We start from the raw sequence: 19,221 nt of genomic DNA, 5'->3' as shown, positions 1-19,221 counted from the left end.
CATCTGATTTTCATTTTTACATAAACGCTTGGAGTGGTATGGAGAGAAGAGACTATGGGAGACAACCGTGGAAGCATGAGGCTATGGCAAAAATTCAAGGACATTTGGGTGGTTTCGTCTAGGGTGGTATTGGAGGTGATGTGTAGTATATGAAAAGTGGCTTGAATATTTTAAAGTCACCAGAATTAGAGGGCAGGGTTTTTGTCTGCTTTATTCTCTTTTGTATCTGCAGTTTCCAGAACTGTAACAGACACATGACAGGCACTTAGTAAACATTTTTAAAATATTGAGTGAAGGTAATGGCTGGTGGATTTAATGTAGAGAGTGAGAGAAAGAATGGAGTCAAAGATGGCTTCCAGGTTTGGGACCTGGATATGTTCACATCTGAGATGGTGAAAACTTTGGAAGAGCAAATTCTGGGGTGGGAATTGAGACTTTGGTTTTGGCCATGGGAAGAAGGTGAGTGGATATAAAAGTCTGGAGCTCAGAATACAACTCAGAGGTGAACATTTGACAGCCAATAAAATACGGACAATATATAAAACGGTAAGACTGGATGATTTCACCCAGAGAGTAATGCAGATAAAGAAGAAAACCGGGATCCCTGAGGAACACCACCATATCGTGGTAGCAAGGATGATGGAGAATCACAAAAGGCGTTTGAGAAAGAGCAACGAAAGAAGAAGGAGAAGCTGAGAGTGATGGCCCAGTAGGAAGAGCACAGAATGTGTCCATGAGGAGGGCTCGTCCATGCACACGTGGAGAGGTCCAGTGAGGTGAGAGCTCAGGGTTGACCAGTTGACTAATCCTGGGACGATTACTGTTAACCTTACAACAGAGCATGGAGAAGTACAGTGGAAGAATTGAGTATAAAGAGCTTGTGTAAATTATTTTTCTGTAAATAGGGGAAGAAAAGAAACATGGTGGTAGCTGAACGAGAGCATGGAATCAAGGGAACCATCCAGTAGTGAGGAAAAAGCAATGATTTCAGAGCAAGCTAGATAGAATTCAAGGTCAGCTGACAATACAATATTCCATGAGTAATACAAAGTGAACATTGAATTAATAATCCTGTGAATCTCATAATTCTCTTTTTACTTACTTATGTTATTACTGAAACAAAATTGATGTCAACTACATTTGAGGACTGGGTCCCTCCAGCAATACCCCTGATTCTGAAGTGTGTTCTTGCCTGTGCAACACCGGAAACAGCATCATTGTACCCTGCCCCTCCTTTCTATTCTTCCTCCCTCTTCCTCTTCCTCTCAGTGTAGGTCAGAATCGAATAATCCAGCTGAGTTCATTTGATGCGGACATTGGTCTCCAGTCTTTCGTTCATTCCTGTGGTAGCCTTCGTGCATCTCTGGACCAGCTGCCTCCTATGTGAGGAAATTACCCCTTCTCCAGATGTCTCCCTCCAGGTCCTTTCACTCAGAGGCAGAGGAGGCTTTTCTTTTTTCCTGTTCCTGGGCAGAAGGAAACCTCATCATTAACAGCCAGAATCAAAAGCCACCTGTGGTGGCTAAATTGTTAGTTTTACAGAGCCTGATATGAAGGCTGAATTATTTAAAGCAAATTGCTATGAAAACTTAAAAATTCATGCTATCATTATTTCTGAAACACTGTCAGCAGCGACACCTAAACATTTTAATTGGAATGGTGTTAAGAAATAAACATATCATGCAAAAAAATGCAATAAGCCTTGAGATACTTGGGAAATTAAAGTCTAATGAGAAAGCATCTTCAATTTAATTAATTTCACTGAAGCTTACCTTGTGCATGACCTTATGAGGGGTTGTGTAAAATATATAATTGAATAAGAAATAGTTCTCATCATTTAAGAAAGAAAAACCAAAAACAAGGATCAAGTATATAATTATTTATAGCAACCTGCAAAACACACACACACACACACACACACACACACACACACACACCCCATTCACACAAGCTCCAAATTAGTTATTCTCCAAACACATCAAGCATTCTCATACCTAGTATTTCTGAACAGGCATTCCATCTCCCTAAGGCAGCCAGCCTTCCTCCAATTCTCTGCCTTTGATATGCTGTTCATCCTTCAAGATTCAGTCTTCTGGGGACCTGTGGATCTCTACAATAAGAATCAACACCTTCTTCCCCCATTTTGCAACTGGACCTTTTTTCTGCTAATATGTATGTGTCTGCTTGCCCCATCAGACTGAACACTTTGAAGATAGGCAGTATATGTTATTCTTCTTTGAATCCCTTCAGTGTCTAGCTCAGTGCCTTGCCCATAGTAAAAATGCAATATCTGTCTGTGGAACGACACTGTTTTATAGAGAAGCAGCCTGAGAAATCTCAGTCAAGGACAGAAAGCCCCCCAAATTATTGGAGTCCTGGCTAGAATTTACTAGACTTAGTCTATGCCAGGAATTACGCTACGAGCTACACATAGAGTATGCCTCATCCTTACTTAAATCCTTACAAGGCCTCTTTGAGATATATTTTATTAAACCTCTTTTTAAAATGAGAAAACGGAGGGCCCATAAAGATTACCTAGCATGATCAAGATAGCACATTTCTAAGGGGCAGGTCTGAATCTCGTCTAGGTCTAAACCAAGCTAAATTTGAATCTAATTTTATCTGACTCTAAGTCTGTGCTTTTATCCACCAGTCAAGCTGTCCTATACCACCCCACAGCCATCTGCCCCTGTCATTTCGAGAGACAGGAGGAGCTCATGATCATTTATTAAGCACTGCTCTGTGCCAGGCATTGTGCAATTTCATTATGTTTTATTTCATTAGATGTTCACAGAATCTTCTGTGGTATAGACCTAAAGAGGCTCAACGAATATAAGTAAAATTTCCAACATTGCACAATGGCAGAGCTGAGATTTCTACCCCAGGCTCTGTTCCTAACAAGGACATTAAAAAAGACCTTTCAGGCTCTAAGGCCTGGTTCTGCCGGAGACTTCATTGCTCACTGAGCCCCTTTTGCCTGCCCAAGGTACTTTTTAAAATTTTATTCATTTTAAAATTTTAGTTGACATCCAATATTGTATTGGCTTCAGGTGTACAACATAGTGATTCCACATTTATGTACCTTACAAAGTGATCGCCGCAGTAAGTCTAGTCCCCATCTCTCACTGTACAAAATCATCGCGATACTATTGACTATATTCCCTGCGCTGTCCATTCCATCCTTGTGACTTATTTTATATCTGGAAGTTTGTACCTCTTAACCCCCTGCATCTTTTTTCCTGCTCCTGGTGCTCCCTCTTCTCCTCTCTTCCCACATAGAGGTTGCAGTTTCCAGTCCTTACATCTGTGAGCTTAGCCCCTTCTTTCCCACTCCCTTCCCATAGGCCAAGGTTTCCCTTCTCTGGATGCAAGCGAGCCTGTCTCCTGGGGCCTCCCTGGCACCATGGGCCAGCCCATAGGGGATTCTACCTGGAGGAGGTTGTCCCTCTTGTGCCACATACCTCTACCTTCTCCCTACCCCAAGTCACAGAGAGCCTGAAATGTTCTCCCCGGCTATTCCCCCAAACTCCCCACCTCTGTTTAAACTTCCCTTCCTGCCCATAGATTTTTCCAGTTTTACTCTTGAGAGATGTGTCAAATCGAGTTTACAGGTGCTGCTCCTCCTAACAGATATGCTCTTTGCCGGGCCAAGTGGTGAAATTGGGGAGAGGGTGCATCACGGGGTGGAACTGTTGCCCACAGCCAACACCAGGAATGCTCTAAGTGCCAAGAGAGGAAACCGGGGACTAATTTTGACACCTCGGATCAGGAAAAGTTGGATGCAAAAGTAAGGGTTTAATCAGGACAATATAAAAAAAAAGTAAGATTACAAACTAGGTGACAGGCAGGACGTGCCTAGGGGGTAGCATGAGCCTGCATTGGGGAGATGACAGAGGGACAGAAAAGAGATGAATCACTATTTGCTGGTTGTGAAGGAACAGCTTGCCATGAGTAGAGGCTGAGAGAGAAGTGAAGTGATTCACATGAAACAGTAAAGCACACTGAGGCCTGGGTGCTTCTGTTTGAGAAAACAATCTTTGCACCCGCTCTGGTTTCCAAACAAGGAATTTAAAACATGTTTTACTCAATAACAATCTGCAGTATCAGGAGTGGGAGTTTAAAGAACAAAGTCCAACTAGTGTGCTTTATGTAGCGGGTTATGTTTTAATTGGCTCCATCATTACATCATACATGGATGAGAATCACACGTACGCTAATGAACCACCACATTTAAAAAAGTCTTTTTGACACTGAAAAATAATTGAGAAATTTAATTACTAAGACATAGTCAAATCAAAAGGTAAAACAAGTTTATTCCAAGTGACCACAGTTCAAACCTGGGTAAACAAACTGCCCAGGGAGCTTCCAGAAGGTTGCATTTTCAGAAATGATATTGCTTGTTATTTATATGAAAGATGTCCTTCTTTAAGCCTATTCTTACTCATTTGCTTTTTATTTTTCTGCTCCAGAGGAATACAGTTTGAGCTTTTCAAACGAATTTTGCTTAATGGTTTTCTGTAGTAGAATTTCTCCTTTGAGTTCAATGAGATTTATTTGAATCAACGTTGTAGAATAGCTATGAAGTGATGGGTTAGCATGTTCAGGGCTCAGCAGCATTCTTCCCTCGCACAGCCAGGATATTATTCTTTTCTTTCCTCTTGATCTGCTCTGCAGTTCTCTATATTTCGGTTCTTTTTAAAAATTTTTCCTGTGGTGACTCAGAAATAAAATTCAACATTCTTTTTTGTTCCATTGCTTCCTATCATTCCTTCCTTTCTACTGTAGTGTTTCTGCCGCTTTTCCGATAGTTCTGTGGATGAAGTCCCTCCCTCTGAAGCCCTATAAGCCCTTCTATCCGAGCATTTAATTACCTCCAAAGTGATTTTATGTTAATTTACTTCTTTCATCCACTAGGCTGTGAGTCTCCTGAGAACAGGAGCCGGATCTTTTATCTTTGCATCCTCTATAACTAGCACAGTGCCTATCACATAGGAGGTCCTCAATCAGCACATCAATATTTATGTATCTGGAGTGAGAGGACTTAGATTGGGTTCTCTCCCTGCCATTTACTCACCTGTGATATGGACAAAGCATTTTGCCTTTTTCAACTTGGTCCCTCATATGTTAAATATAACAGTACCTTTCTCTTCCGATTATTTTATTGAGATGAAACCATGTAAAGTGCTTTGTATAGTGTAAAGTCTATATGCATGCATATGTTTACTGGGTTAATTCTAAGGTTGAGCGTTGAAAATGATGTGGGGGAATAGTTCAAACCAGTGGTTCTCAACCTAGGGCAACTTTGTCCCTGGGGTGACATTTGGAAATGTCTGGAGGCATATTTGGTTTCACATCTGGGTGGGGGAGTGGTGCTAGCCACTGGCATCTACTCAGTAGAAACCGGAAGGCTGCTAAGCATCATACGATGCACCAAAAAGCCCTCTACATCAACAACAACAAAATATCTAGCTTAAATTGTCAATAGTGCCAAGGTTGAGAAATCCTAGTTCAAACTTTAAGATACATAATAAGTAAAACACTTTCCTAAATACATTTGCCAGTAGACAATTGTCTGAGTTTTAGTTTTTTAATACATAAATAGGGGTCATCATATTAATGTACTTGTAACTATTGGAACAAGGCTTTGTCTTTCGTAATAGAAATGTTTTTACTCTCTGTCTAGTCTTCTAGAAGTAGTAATCTACAAATGGGAGAAACTTCAGGTGTCTTTTCCTTTAAAGCAAATAGCAGGCCTATACTACCCTAACCTTCATATATGTAGACAGGCTTTCATGACTAGTTTTGACAAATGTCTTGTAAATAGATGTTACGCGTGTTACTTCAGGCTCAAAGCATTTAAGGGCTGGTGCAAGTCCTCTCTTGCTCGGGTTCAGTGATAACAGACTCGGCCTGGATTCCAAAGCATCACATGGTAGACAGCTGCTTAGAGAATGGCCCAGATCTTCATCAGATTTCACACGAGTGAAAATCAAACCTTTTCTAGGAAAAGCCACTGAAACTTGAGGGTGGTTTTTAATGAAGTTTAACTTAGACTTCCCTGATCACTACCCTAATAACAGTGAGAACAATACTGGTTGCATTCAGCCCTCAACAAATATTTTAATGCATAATTGGTAGAAGAAAGGAAAAAAAATTATTGATCCAGTATCTTGCTTTTCAGAGAATCTCCACCCAATTATTACAAATAGGTTGGTACTGGCCTCATCGCCTTGTTTTCAAAGGGTCAGTGTCTGGAAAATTTTTTTTTCTTTTTCTTTTTCTTTTTAATTGAAGTTTATTGGGGTGACAATTGTTAGTAAAGTTACATAGGTTTCAGGTGTCCAGTTCTGTAATACATCATTTATATATCACATTGTGTGTTCACCATCCAGAGTCAGTTCTCCTCCCATCACCATATTTTTTACTCTTTTACCCTCGTCTACCACAACATGGATGGAACTTGAGATTATTATGCTAAGCAAAATAATTCAGACAGGAAAAGTCAAGAACCACATGATTTCACTGATATGTGGTATATAAAACTGAAAATAACAAAGGAACAAGACAAACAAATGAAGAAACAAAAACTCATAGACACAGACTATAGTAAAGTGATTACCAAAGAGTCTGGAAATTTTGACTAAGGTATTTTATGATATGTAATCCTTCAACCACTAACACACATTAATATAATGTGTAACAAATCTTGAAAACTCTTGATATTTTCTTTGACTCAAAATGCCATAACCACATACACTGAACAACCCACAGCTGAGACTTCGTGACCTTTGGCTACAGAAAAATTCCTTGGTAAATTAGTTAGGAGTTTAGGACATTGTCTATCACTGTTCAGTAGGATTGAATTTGCAAAGCTCGCCCCCTTGCGGCCAAACAGTTCCAATCCACAAATTGTTACCCTTGCATAATAGAGAACATAGTCTACTTGGGGCCTGTAAGCTACTAACTGATGAAGCCTGGAATCCTCAGCACTGCTCTGTGAAGAGCCGGACCTCTGCAGCCAGAGGTCTGGGTTTGTGTCTGGGACCTGCCACCTCTTATCTATGTCATTTAGGGCCCACTCTTTCATCTATAAAATATGGATAATTAAAGTACGCATATTACAGGCTGTTCAGTTAAATGTATAGGGCTTAAAATATTATTTGCCACAGAGCCAGTGATTAAATAAGGTGAACTTGCATCACGAACAGCGACTCTAAACTAGTATCTACACATAATTTCCTCAAAGTGCTATATACATCAACTAGACAAGCAGTTGCTATGCCTAAAGAGGCTGCGTGCTTTACCAACTGAACATTTCAAAATATATTCAAAACAGATAAAATTAAGAGTTTAAAAACATGACATAATCTATGTAAAAATGGGCCTTTCAAGACATATCTCATAAAAGTCTCCATCAAACCATGATGACATTCCCACGGAAACACCAGAATCCCAAGTTTTGTAAATATTCATATCTTCTCAAACGATGTTCTTAAATGGTTCAGAGAAAAGAGGCATTTGTTAAATATTTTTTCCATTTCCTTTTAAAATTCCCAGGCAGTTGAATAAACACTGCAATGACTAGTTTAGACATGAAAATTATATTGCAGATAAAAAAGTAGATAAATTGATTCAAAAATGGTCTTTGGTGAATTCAAAGAAGATACTCAATTCAATATAAGAATCAGTCATAAAATTGATTGTACATCCTCTGGAAGATTGTGCCAACTAGATTTGTAAAGAAATAGTTAAAAGTGACAATTTTGGGGTCACCACATGAAGTCTACAATATAAAATACAATCTCTTATGAACTGAGAAGAGATTATAATTGTATTTGGCTCTATGATTTCATGAATATTAGATTATCCTACACAATATAGAAACAGAAGGCAATAAAGAAAATTGATCAAACAAGGTAGAATTTCATTTATACTTTGTCAAACTGTTCTACATTAACTGTTGAAAATTATATCAAATGAACATGGAATTAAAATTATAATAGTTAAATAAGAATATGTAACCTATGGGAAAATATTGCAAAATTTAATTTTCTGATAAATTTAAAATATTTAATACATTTATAATTACTTAAATTATGTTAATAATAAGGGCATTTTATGCTTTTTGTTCTTAATCATGTTACATTACTATAGACACAAGAAAAATGAGATGCTGATTAATTAAACACATGCATACAAAACACATACATACACAGCAAAGAACTTGGCAGGGAACACAGTACTAGCTATTCAATAGCTTCTTAAAGTAAGACTGCTTTTTTAGCATATTTTATACATTTATAAAATGTATTGCATATTTATGAATATTATCTATATATTACTTTGTGCAGACAACAGCAGATATTTTAACTCCATTTGAAGCTGAGAAAATGGAGATTGGAGAGGTTGTGATCTAAGATCACATAAGAAATAGCAGGGCCAGAAATTCACCTCACTGCTTCCTCTAAATCACATGTTCTTTATCTATTCAAATATCACAAATTTGGTCCATGGATAAAGCTAAGATGTGAACTCGGGCATTGAAATACAGTACTCATTCAATATTTACTTACCAAATTTTTAATGAGTACTTGTGATAAAAAAAAATACGGTGAATGTTTAAATTAAAATAAATATTACAGCAAAAGACACATTGCCATTAACTCCCCCTCAAAATATTCCCCCTCGCTTCAAACACACTTACCCCATCATTTTTGCCACTTTCTGAAAGCAGTTCTGGAAGTTCTCTTTGGTGCGTGTCTTTAGTTGTGCTGTCATAGCTACCTCGATGTCCTGAATCGATTCAAAACATTTATCTTTCATGGTCATTTTGACTTTGGGGAAGAGCCAGAAGTCGCACGATACCAGATCCAGTGAATAGGGTGGAAGAGGACACACCATAATGTTTATATTTGACAGAAAGTGCCATATCAGAAGTGACGTGTGACATGGAGCAGTTGTCATGATGGAGGATGAAGTAAAGACACTCAAGAAAGAGGACTTCCAGAGCTGCTTCAGAAAGGGGCAAGAATGATGGAATAAGTGTGTTCGAAGCAAGGGGGAGTAATTTGAGGGGGATTAATGGCAATATGTCTTACTGTAATAATTTTTTTTATTTAAATGTCCACTGTATCTTTTGATCACATCTCATAGACACTGAGTGTTGGTGTTCTTATAATGAAGAAGACCAACTTCCTGCTTAGTCTTTATAATGCAGAGTGGGACACATAGTACTAAATGTACATTATAATCCAGTGCCAAAGCAACCGACGCAGGACAGGATGATATTGCAGAGGAAAAAACCAACATCCATCCTAAGCTTGGGGGAAGTGAAAAGAGCTGGTGATGTTTAAGCTGAGAGCTGAAGACTATTAGGAGCTAGACAGAGGAAGAGAGAGGAAAGGGGGGATTCAGAACAAATACCCCAAGCTAAAAGAAAGCACAGCATCTTAGGAAAACAGGACAATTCAGCAATGAGCAGTAGAGAGCGTGTGAATGAGAGTGGGTTTGCTGAGAAGCTGTAAGTGACATCTTACAAAGTGTAGACTTCAAATTGAGTTTTTTGAATAGCCACTGATGATGTTAAAATAGGGTTGACAAATGATTGGATTTGAATTTTAGAAATAGCATTCTGAATTCAGGTTAAACATGGCAAATTGAACACATATGTTTATCTCCATTTGCTCCTAAATTTCCAGTAACATGACAACAGATGAATTTTAAAAGTTTAAAAACCCAAAAGATCAAATAGACTAAGAAAGGAGACAATGGGAAATGAGAAATAGCTACAAATATTTTGAAGATGGAAAGCATACAAAGATTGGTAACTGACATAACACAGATGAAAATGCCGATATCCAGGCACTCAGATACTGGAGATAAAGATTCCCTTGAAGGCAATGGTAGAGTTCTAAGGTAGACTCTGAACTGTAAAATGAATTTATCGTCACTTTGAAGTTCAATTACTTGATGGGATCCTCTCTGCTATCCTGTACAACAGGTTACTACCCAAACACATGCCTATAGAATACATAAGGTCTATTATCAGGAGAAGTTACACTGGAGAGGATACCAAGCATGGTGTAATGAAGGACGAACTGCCATCTTGAAAAGAGGGATAGTGGGTGAACAACTGCATGCTGAACATTGAATCTTCCATGCTCTCTAACTAGCAATCAGGCTTATATCTCTCAGAAAGGAGGCTGGAAAATTATTTTCTGGAAAACTTGAGCAGCCAAAGAGAAAAGCTCTACAGATATTGACATGAGAAGAGCAATAAGATAGCTGGGTCGCCCATCCCATTATTCTATAGTGCAACCCATCTGTCAATGATCCCAAGCCATTTAATGAATGTGTCTCACTCCTGAATCAATGAAGTATCATTAGACATTTAATATAGCCCCCAGTATGTAAGCTAAAGACATAATAAAGAGGAAAACATTTTTTAAAGACAACGTTAGAAAGCAGGGGAAAAATTTTTAAAGAGAGAATAATCAATTGTTCAGGTAAATATGAGAAAACACCTTTTTCATTTAAAAGAAAATGGTGCTTTTAGAACAAAGAATAAAGAAATGTTCTTAGAGATTAAAAACTATGACTGCAAGAAATAATCAACAAGAAATCTTTCAGAAAGAAGAAACCTCCTGAACAAAAATGAAAAATAACGTGTGATAAATTGGATTATTTTTCAGAAAATACTTTTTTCCTTTCCCCCACAGAGTGGAGGATATGTTCTCACTCCAGTGATGTTGGGTTAGAAATACAAGGCCAAAAGAATGTGTGCAGAAATGACAGCGTGCTGTTTCCAAACCCAAGTCTTAAGAGGCACACAAGTTTCGATTTGCTTTCTTGAACATCTGCCATTTGAGAAGCTCCTGGTCCAAGGAAGGTGTGAAATACATAGAGCAGATAACTCCGATCTGCCAAGTCCACCCAAACCTTGCTGAGCTCCAGTCAACTACAGGCTGGTGAGCAAGAAAATAAATGCTTGTTTTTGTGTAACACTGAGCTCCTGAGAAGTTTGCTGTGTAGTATTATTATTGTAGTAATAACTGACTCATATAACACAAAAATACATAAAAGTTAACACAAAAAGAGACACAATCTAAAATTGTAAACAACCAGATAATAGGTTTCACAAAGAGAGAACCAGGAAAATTAAAGGGGAGCATATAGAAAATAAATAACATAAGAAAAATGACCAGAACTGAGTGATATAAATTTCCATATTAAAAGAGCCCAATGAATACAAAAAGATCCACACTAAGGCAGATCTTATGAAATTTCAGAATATCAGGGATAAAGAGGAGGATAAAAACTTCCTGACAAAATAAACAGATTACATATGAAAACACGTCAATCATAATGACATTGGACTTAATACAGCAGTGCCGAAAGCAAGAACTCAATAAATAAATGCTTTTGAAATTAAAATTGAAAGGGTAAAAATTCTAATCTAGCATTATATAACTATTCAAACATTAAACCAAATGCGAGGGTAGAGTCATAGTATTTTCAGACAGGTAAGGACTCAAAAATATTTACTTTAAAAGCCGTTTTCTCAGGAAGTTATTAAAGATTATGTTTCAGTAAGATGAGGTAGACATGAGATCCAAGAAGTCAGAGCTCCAACATATTAGAGAAGTGAAGGAAAAATCCAGAATTATGGCAAAGAGAAGTTCCAGGACAACGGCTGTGCAGCCAGCCTGAGACCTTTCAGTCCAAATTACAGAAAGACAATGGAAGGCTTTAGGAGGAATATCTTCATAAGAAATAGTGGCGCTAATAATTTACCGGATATACTTGACTATCCAATGAGAGATTTTACAGGTATTTTTGAGAATTCGAAGAAGACTTCAGAATAAGGACATAAAACAGAAAAGTGAAATGAGACATTACTATTCACAGGGAAAAACAAGATCCCTTTGAAGGACTGAGGTTCTTATCGAGTACATTTCCATGCACGTGTTGTTTAACTTCATATTTGAATTATGCATATCGCATGCCTCCGTTTGGATTTCTTCAGAAGCTGACTCAAAGATAATGTTTCATCTAGTTTATTTGGGAAGTAAAGGAAACACTGGTAGAGGAAAGGGGAGGTGACAGGAAAGAAATATGGGAACTACTGAATTTTAACTCTCAACCCTTGCAAACGAAAGTTTGGTTTGCTAACAGCATTCACATCACCTGGGGAATTACTTGAAATTCAGAATCTCAGGCCCCACCCCAGATACCAGAATCAGAATCTGCGATTTTACAAGATTCTAATCTAGATGATTCATATGAAGGTGTAAATTTGAGCAGCAAGCACTGATCCAAACCACGGTGCTCTTAGCATCAGCAACGCCTACTTGTTTGAAATGCAAATTATCTGGGTCCGCCCATCTACTGAATCAGAACGCCTGTAGGGGTGGGTTTAGTAATCTGTGTTAACAGACCCCTTAAAACTCAAGATTGAGAATCAATGAGTCCAAGCCATTATTCTGCCTTTAGTAGTCACCATTTTAATTTTAAATCATTCCCCACACATGATTTTTTAGCACAACAGTTCTCTTTCTAATGTCAGTGGTAACCTAGGCAGGTTAGAGAAGGAACCCACAAAAATCCACTGTCATGTGTGTGTCTCTGGAACAATATGCTACATTAATGGCGATGACTGGAGGATTCCCTCTTCCCCCAAGCTGGAGGCATATTGGAAAGGCTCTCTAGTTGGGTGAACATAAAAGCCATATGCTGGTTGGCCATAAAACTTCTTTAGAGAGACATCCGTGAGTTTTCCACAGCTATTCTTAACATAAAGATTTTACTCCCACCTTGACTTCTAAATTTTAAAACGCCTCCGACGCTCTGGAAAACATTTTTCAGTGATTGACAGAGGGAGGCTAGCCAGGTAAGCAGGCGCTTTGGTTTATTTAAAGGAACTGCCAGCAGATATTAGCTCCAGGTGTTTCTAAACATTAAGGGGGAGGGCGTGCCCTGCTTTTATAAACACACAGCAAGCCAGGCAAGGCTTTCTTCTTTAAAAATAAAAGCCCTCAGTACTACCTCAATCAATTCCTAGGATTTATCTCCGAGCCTCTGCCAGCTGAAGGTTTAAAAAGGCGTTGGTGTTTGTTAGAAAAGTAAGACTAGATTGTATTAGACTCTTTGTCTTCTTCAGACTCACGCCTTCATTTAAACACTAAAGCGTTGTCAGTCCTTTAATCAAGTTCAGAGTCGTTTTGCGGTTCCTTTTCACCTCTTCCAGAGTGGGCTCCAGAGAGAAACCTAAGGCGACGACCTGCAGGTGTTAACTGAGGGCAGAGCCCGAGCAGGAGGCTCGCTCGCAGGCCAGGGCCGGCCCTGCGCGCTCGGACCGGGGCTGCTGAGCCGGCTCTGCAGTCGCAGCCCCGCTTCAGGCTGACCTCGGACCTCCCGGGCTCCCCAGGGCCCTTGGCCTGCTCCCGGTCGGCTTGGGAATTCCCTGCTCCGCGGGGACCGCTAGGGGGAGCCCGGGCTCCGCGCCGCCCACCCGGGAGGCGACGCCCCTCGGGAGGAAGTGCCCGGAGCTGTGGCGGGGCCTGCCGGGAGCGCGCGCGGCGGGGCCGCGGCCTCGGCGCCCGCCACCTCCCCCGCCAGGCGGTCCCCGGCCGTTTCCCCGCCCCGCGCGGGCCGCGAGCGGCGACGGGTTCCGGGTCCTGTGACCCCATCAGGCGGTGTCCCGGGGAACCCGGCGCGGGGCCGGAGCTCGTCGGAGGGGACCCGGGCCGGGGGGCGGCCGCCGTGCCCGAGATCCGCGAACACCTTTTCAAGGTGCTGGTCATCGGCGAGCTCGGCGTGGGCAAGACGAGCATCATCAAGCGCTACGTGCACCAGCTCTTCTCCCAGCACTACCGGGCCACCATCGGGGTGGACTTTGCCCTCAAGGTCCTCAACTGGGACAGCGGGACGCTGGTGCGCCTGCAGCTGTGGGACATCGCGGGTAAGAGGGTGGCCCGGCCGCGTGCACGTGCGGACCCTCCGGCGGGCCGGGGAGGGGCGTCCCCCAAGTTTCTGAACCCTCGGGTGCTAGGGACCCCTCGCTTCCTCGCCGTCTCCCCCTTGCTCTGCCCTCAGCCGGGGCTCGCCTGTGTACGTTTAGAAGCCAGAGGCTGAAAGGGACGTAGTCGGGTGGACGGACTCCCGTGGGATCAGGACAGTGGAACGGGCGGCAGTAGTTGACGAAGTTAAAAGCAGGACAAGATAAAGAAATAACCCTGCTTAGATGCCTCCGCCAAGTCTTCGGAAAGCCCCCTTATTTTTAAGAGACGGAAAGGAGGCCCACTGCCCCCAGCGCTGTCGCACCTAAACCAGAGGTGACAAAGCCGTTGGGGCCTTCCCAGAAGTTTTAACTCCGCATGTTGACAAGCTTAGAACACACCAGAAAGACTCCCGGGAGAGGGCCCGCTCCTCTCATTCAGCCTGAACATTTCACAGGTGAGAACCGAAGTTCAGGCTGGTTGGATGACTTACCCAAAGGGACACCTGTAGTTAGTGACATAACCAAGACCAGAAACCAGGTTCCTTTTTGGAACGTTGTCATCACCCACGTGAGACCCGAGGCCCTTCCCGATGAATGAAGCCCCCGTTCTTCATACACCGCGCGCGCATTCCTAGGTCAGGCCGCCCACGTGAAGGTTTGGAAAAGCTCTTGAAACGTTAGGCTGTTTCCTTCCTCCCTACGCCGCCGGCGCCTAGCCCCACTCCTGCCTCCTCTACCCCACCCCTATGTGGTGTTTTCCTAGCATTTGCTTTCAGTTTTCATTTGGGAGCATAATACCCCCCTTTGAGGGGGTACCTATTGTCCTTGTGCTAACTTATGAAAACTTGAACTCTGGCTGGTGTGGCGGGTGGAATGGGGTATTTTTAAAAAGATGTTAACTTTTGGAAAGTTTAAATATGGAAGTGGCACCAAAAGTTACCCTGTTCAGTCATCATCGGTGATAAGAAGCCCAGTCTGCAATAGAACAGGGTGGGAGAGATCACCCTCCATCCTACAGATGCATAAACCAAAGCCCTAGAAGACGTGGTCACCCGGCTGGTAGCAGAGTGGGGTGGGGACTCAGGTCTGTGCTAGGTACTGCTCTTTCATCCACAGCTTATTACATGGGGGAAAGTACTTAACAATTATAACCTATATTTATCATTTATTTAAGAACAGACTGACTTCTGTAACTCAGATATGAGAAGAAATTTATGTGTATCCGTCCCTCAAGAGAAAGTGGGATAGTCAGCCTTGGGGTCAGCTTTTTTGTTTTTTGGTTACAGAAAACCAAAAGTTCGTTTGAAAAGTCATCTTTTGAAGCCAGCGGCTTCTTTCGAAACACTTCCTGATATTTCACCGAACGCTTATGAACAGTAGTTTTGCTTCTTGTCAAACTCATGGACTCGAAAGTTTGCCTTCCCATGTGATAATCATTATTCAGGAATCTTCAGTGTAGATGTGGCTATCCTTGAAGATAATTTTAAGCCCCACCTAGGAGGGTTGTTGACGTTGCCTTAGTCTTCGTGTAAAATGTGCTGTTTAGCTATTAAATTATGATTGGGTCCTACTGCGGGTAAATACAAGATTTTTATGGCACAGTTGTGTTTTTAAGCTTCAAGGGAAAATACTGATAATTGGAGATTTGGGAAAGCAAGAGCATGAGTAAGAGTTTCCTTCCCGGGCATCACCTTGAATCGATCTATACAGCCTGGGAGGGGACTTGGTTAATCTGCATCGGACTCCGGTACATATCTGCTCACATGGAACATCCTTGTACTTTCGCCTAAGTCCAAAGCTTGAGCTTTGCCAGCAAGGAAAGCAGACTTTTAAGATCTCCAGAAGGGACTCCTAGACCTTAGATACCGTTTAGCACATACACAGCAGCAGTTAACAAGATTAGAGGTAAACATGGGAGGTAATTGGAAATTATTAGGCTCATCTTATGTTTTCAGAGATGGAATCTTAATATATAAGGAAACTGAGACAAAAATAACCTGGCTTTGACTGAAGGTTTAGAGAACTACATTCTTTTTTTTTTAATTTTTTTATTTTTTATTGTTAGTTTCAGGTATACAGAACAATGCAATAGTTATCCTTTTCACCCTTCACACAGAAACAACCACCCTCCTCCATCTCCTGCCCTCCCACCCCCAATATCATGCTTATCACAATTCCATTGACTCCATTCCCACACTCTACTCCATGTCCCGTGACTATATGTATATATAATTATAGTTGACATACAATGTTATTCAACATCAGCTTCAGAAATACAGTGTTTCTGGTCAGGCCTCTACACCGACTATGAAGTGGTCTCCCTAACAAGACATGAGTCCATCTGGCCCCCTAAAAAATATTTACAACATTATTGATTATATTCCCCAGACTGTATTTTCTATCCCTGAGGCCAGATTGTAGTTACCAATTTGTATTGTCCCATCCCTTCCCCTTCTTCATCCCCACCCGCTCCCAACTAGCAATCCTCAGTTTTTCCTCTGTGTCTCTGAGACTATTTCTGTTTATGTTTGTCATTTATTCAGTTTTTTAGAATTCACGTATAAGTGAGATCATATGGTATTTGTCTTTCTCTGACTGACTGATTTCACTTAGCATAATGTTCTCTAGTTCCATCCATATTGTTGCAAATAGTACTATTTCCTTCTTCTTTATAGCTGAGTAATACTCCATTGTGTAAATGTACCATAGTTTCTTAATCCAGTCGTCTACCGATGGGCATTTCGGTTGTTTCCAAGTCTTAGCTGTTGTGAACAGTGCTGCAATGAATAGTGCATATATTTTTTTGGATTAATGTCTTGGGTTTTTCTTAACTATGTTTGTTTTGAGTATTTGAGCTACTAGTGAACCCTAGCTCATACCCTTTGAATTAAGCAGTAATGATGTAATGAAAGCAAACTGGAGACCATCCCAAAAAGTTCCCCGTGGCTAAACATATTTGCCTTCTGTAGTAACAAAGCTGAATCATACTTCATTCTCAAAGGATAGAAATTTTTCTTGATTGCAAAAGATTAGATAGAGCTGGCCACTTGAGACGACTGACTTAAGCTATCATGTTATTATTACTGGTTAGTTTTCCTGTTCCTTTAGAGATGGGAAAGAAATTGTTGTCTCTATACTTGAAAGCTTTGGCAAGTATGACAGGCAGGAGGGGTCCAAATGTTTTCTGTAAAAAATGTGGCCAATCATGTAAGCTAAACTCTTCAAATTAAGAACCATAGTGACTCTTGGGTATAGGCTTTACGAATACATTCTCATTGTAACTAATTAGTGTAGCTTTAAAATACAGATGCAGTTTAGTAAAATTTTTGTGTTAGGCAATTGCTGTCTCCTAATTCATACCTTTTTGAGACTGCTGCTCAACACATACTGAAATATACTAAAAATTGAAATCTTTGGTAAGATTTTAAAGCGAGTTTAATGAAAGTATACTAAATTAAGATGTAGCAAGAGATGTCTGATCTTCCCTTTAATATGTATTATAGATGAAGTGGTATTTGGCTTGCTGCTTACTATAAGCTTATTGACAACTATAGAATTTTCTAGGGAGGTTGAATGGCTAGTTTAGGCTTAATCTTAAAAACAAATGTTTGTCCATTTATATATAATATAATTTGGTCTTCATGTATTCATTGAAGTGATTTGCTTTTGTTGGGGAGGCAAAATTTTATCTCTCTCCTCTTAGAGTTTTCTGTTGGACCTGAGAATTAAATTGATGTAAAACATCAATTTACAGCAGAGATTTACTTAATATAAGTTTTACATGACACAAAAGCCCTCATAAGGAAATGAAGACCCAAGTGGCAAAACCTAAATGCTTTTATACTTGGTTGAACAAAAAGAGGTCTTTAGTTTAAAATAATCCTTATGCCAAGTGGCATTTTTTGGGATGGCTTGTTCTGCTACTCTTCACTTTTTAGGATCAACATTTCTTTATAAAAATCTGAGTAACACTCCTTGGGGCCATAAAACAAATCAGAAACAACCTACTCTGAAATTCATGTAAGTATTATTTACCAAAGCATAAAATGCGGGCTTGGAAGACATCAATTATATAAACCACACCACGTTCACTTTTTTTCTTTTGCTTCCTATCCTAAATTAGAAGGTTGATCCTGTTCCATCTTGCATATTGCCAATTACTATACCCAGTGGCTGCTTTTTGCTGTCTTTTATAACTCTTCTCTAACCCTTTATGAGGAAGAATCTGCAATATTGCTCCGATGCTTTCTTGACTTTCAAAGTATATCAGTCTGGGATTCTTAATATTCAAGTGTCTTCGAAAGAGGAAGAAGTAGTGCTTCTGGTTAAGGAATTAGTCTATGTAGTTATGTGTAGTCTCTGCCTTAAACAGCGACTACTACAGTAACTTTCGTAGGGCCTATTGGTGGCCAATTACTTAATACCTCATTTATAGGAATTTTAAAAATCTTTATTACGTATGACTCTTGGACAGTCTTGCCACTCTCAGTCTTACTCAGGCTCCTTTGCTTTGCTGAATGACAAGCAAAGCCTACTGTCCCATTTTACGTCTTTCAATCTTCCTTGATTCATAGCCCTGAGACACCTTTGGGGCCCCAGCCTGGAATGTACATTCACAACTGGCCAGGCAGGATGGTCAGCATAACAGCGTATTTGTGTTACCACACATGGAAATCCTGTGATAATGATAAAAAGTACTAAAGTTAGACTTTGCTCCCAACCATTTGCCTAATCATTCTACCAGCTGAACTGAATTAAAAACCCTTAGAGATCCCATCATCTAAATACAGTGAGGTACAGTAACTTGACCAAGAAAACAGGTACTGTACAGAGACAGGTCTCATGACTCTGAGATATGAAAACAATAAGCTTTGACTAGTATAGTGGAGTTTTGGTTCACTGGTGTCAAAACAGTAGTATAAATCCTCATCTAAATTTGCAAATGTTTTGATCATCCCTATGTTAGCGCATATGACTCATTTTATACCTATTGTAGTAATTACCATCTCTTTATGTTATGAATCCAAAATCTCCAGTTATTATACTTCTCTTAATCATGAAGTACAACACGAACGAGGTAGATACTTTTTGATTGGCTCCATCTTTTCCCTCTTTTGGTGAATTTTGAGAGACTGTTAGAAACGGTGGATTTCCCTGAAGTTAACAAAGCTGTTTTATTGGTATATAGTTGCAGAGCACCCCCAGAAAAAGCAAGAGAATGA

General features: G+C 40.3%; 1 protein-coding gene across 1 annotated transcript in view; it reads left to right on the top strand.

Annotated features, from left to right (window-relative positions):
* Positions 1 to 299: 299 nt before the first annotated feature.
* RAB32 (RAB32, member RAS oncogene family) overlaps positions 300 to 19,221 on the top strand; it is a 30,762-nt gene continuing 11,840 nt past the window's right edge. Inside the window, exons 1-2 of the mRNA XM_019638920.1 lie at positions 300 to 459; positions 13,298 to 13,960. Of these exons, the coding sequence (XP_019494465.1) occupies positions 300 to 459; positions 13,298 to 13,960 (823 nt within the window). The remainder of the gene's footprint in view (positions 460 to 13,297; positions 13,961 to 19,221) is intronic.

The sequence above is a fragment of the Hipposideros armiger genome, unplaced genomic scaffold, assembly GCF_001890085.2.
Source record: "Hipposideros armiger isolate ML-2016 unplaced genomic scaffold, ASM189008v1 scaffold_41, whole genome shotgun sequence".
Classification (NCBI taxonomy): Eukaryota; Metazoa; Chordata; class Mammalia; order Chiroptera; family Hipposideridae; genus Hipposideros; species Hipposideros armiger.
This window is presented reverse-complemented; position numbering and strand designations above follow the sequence as displayed.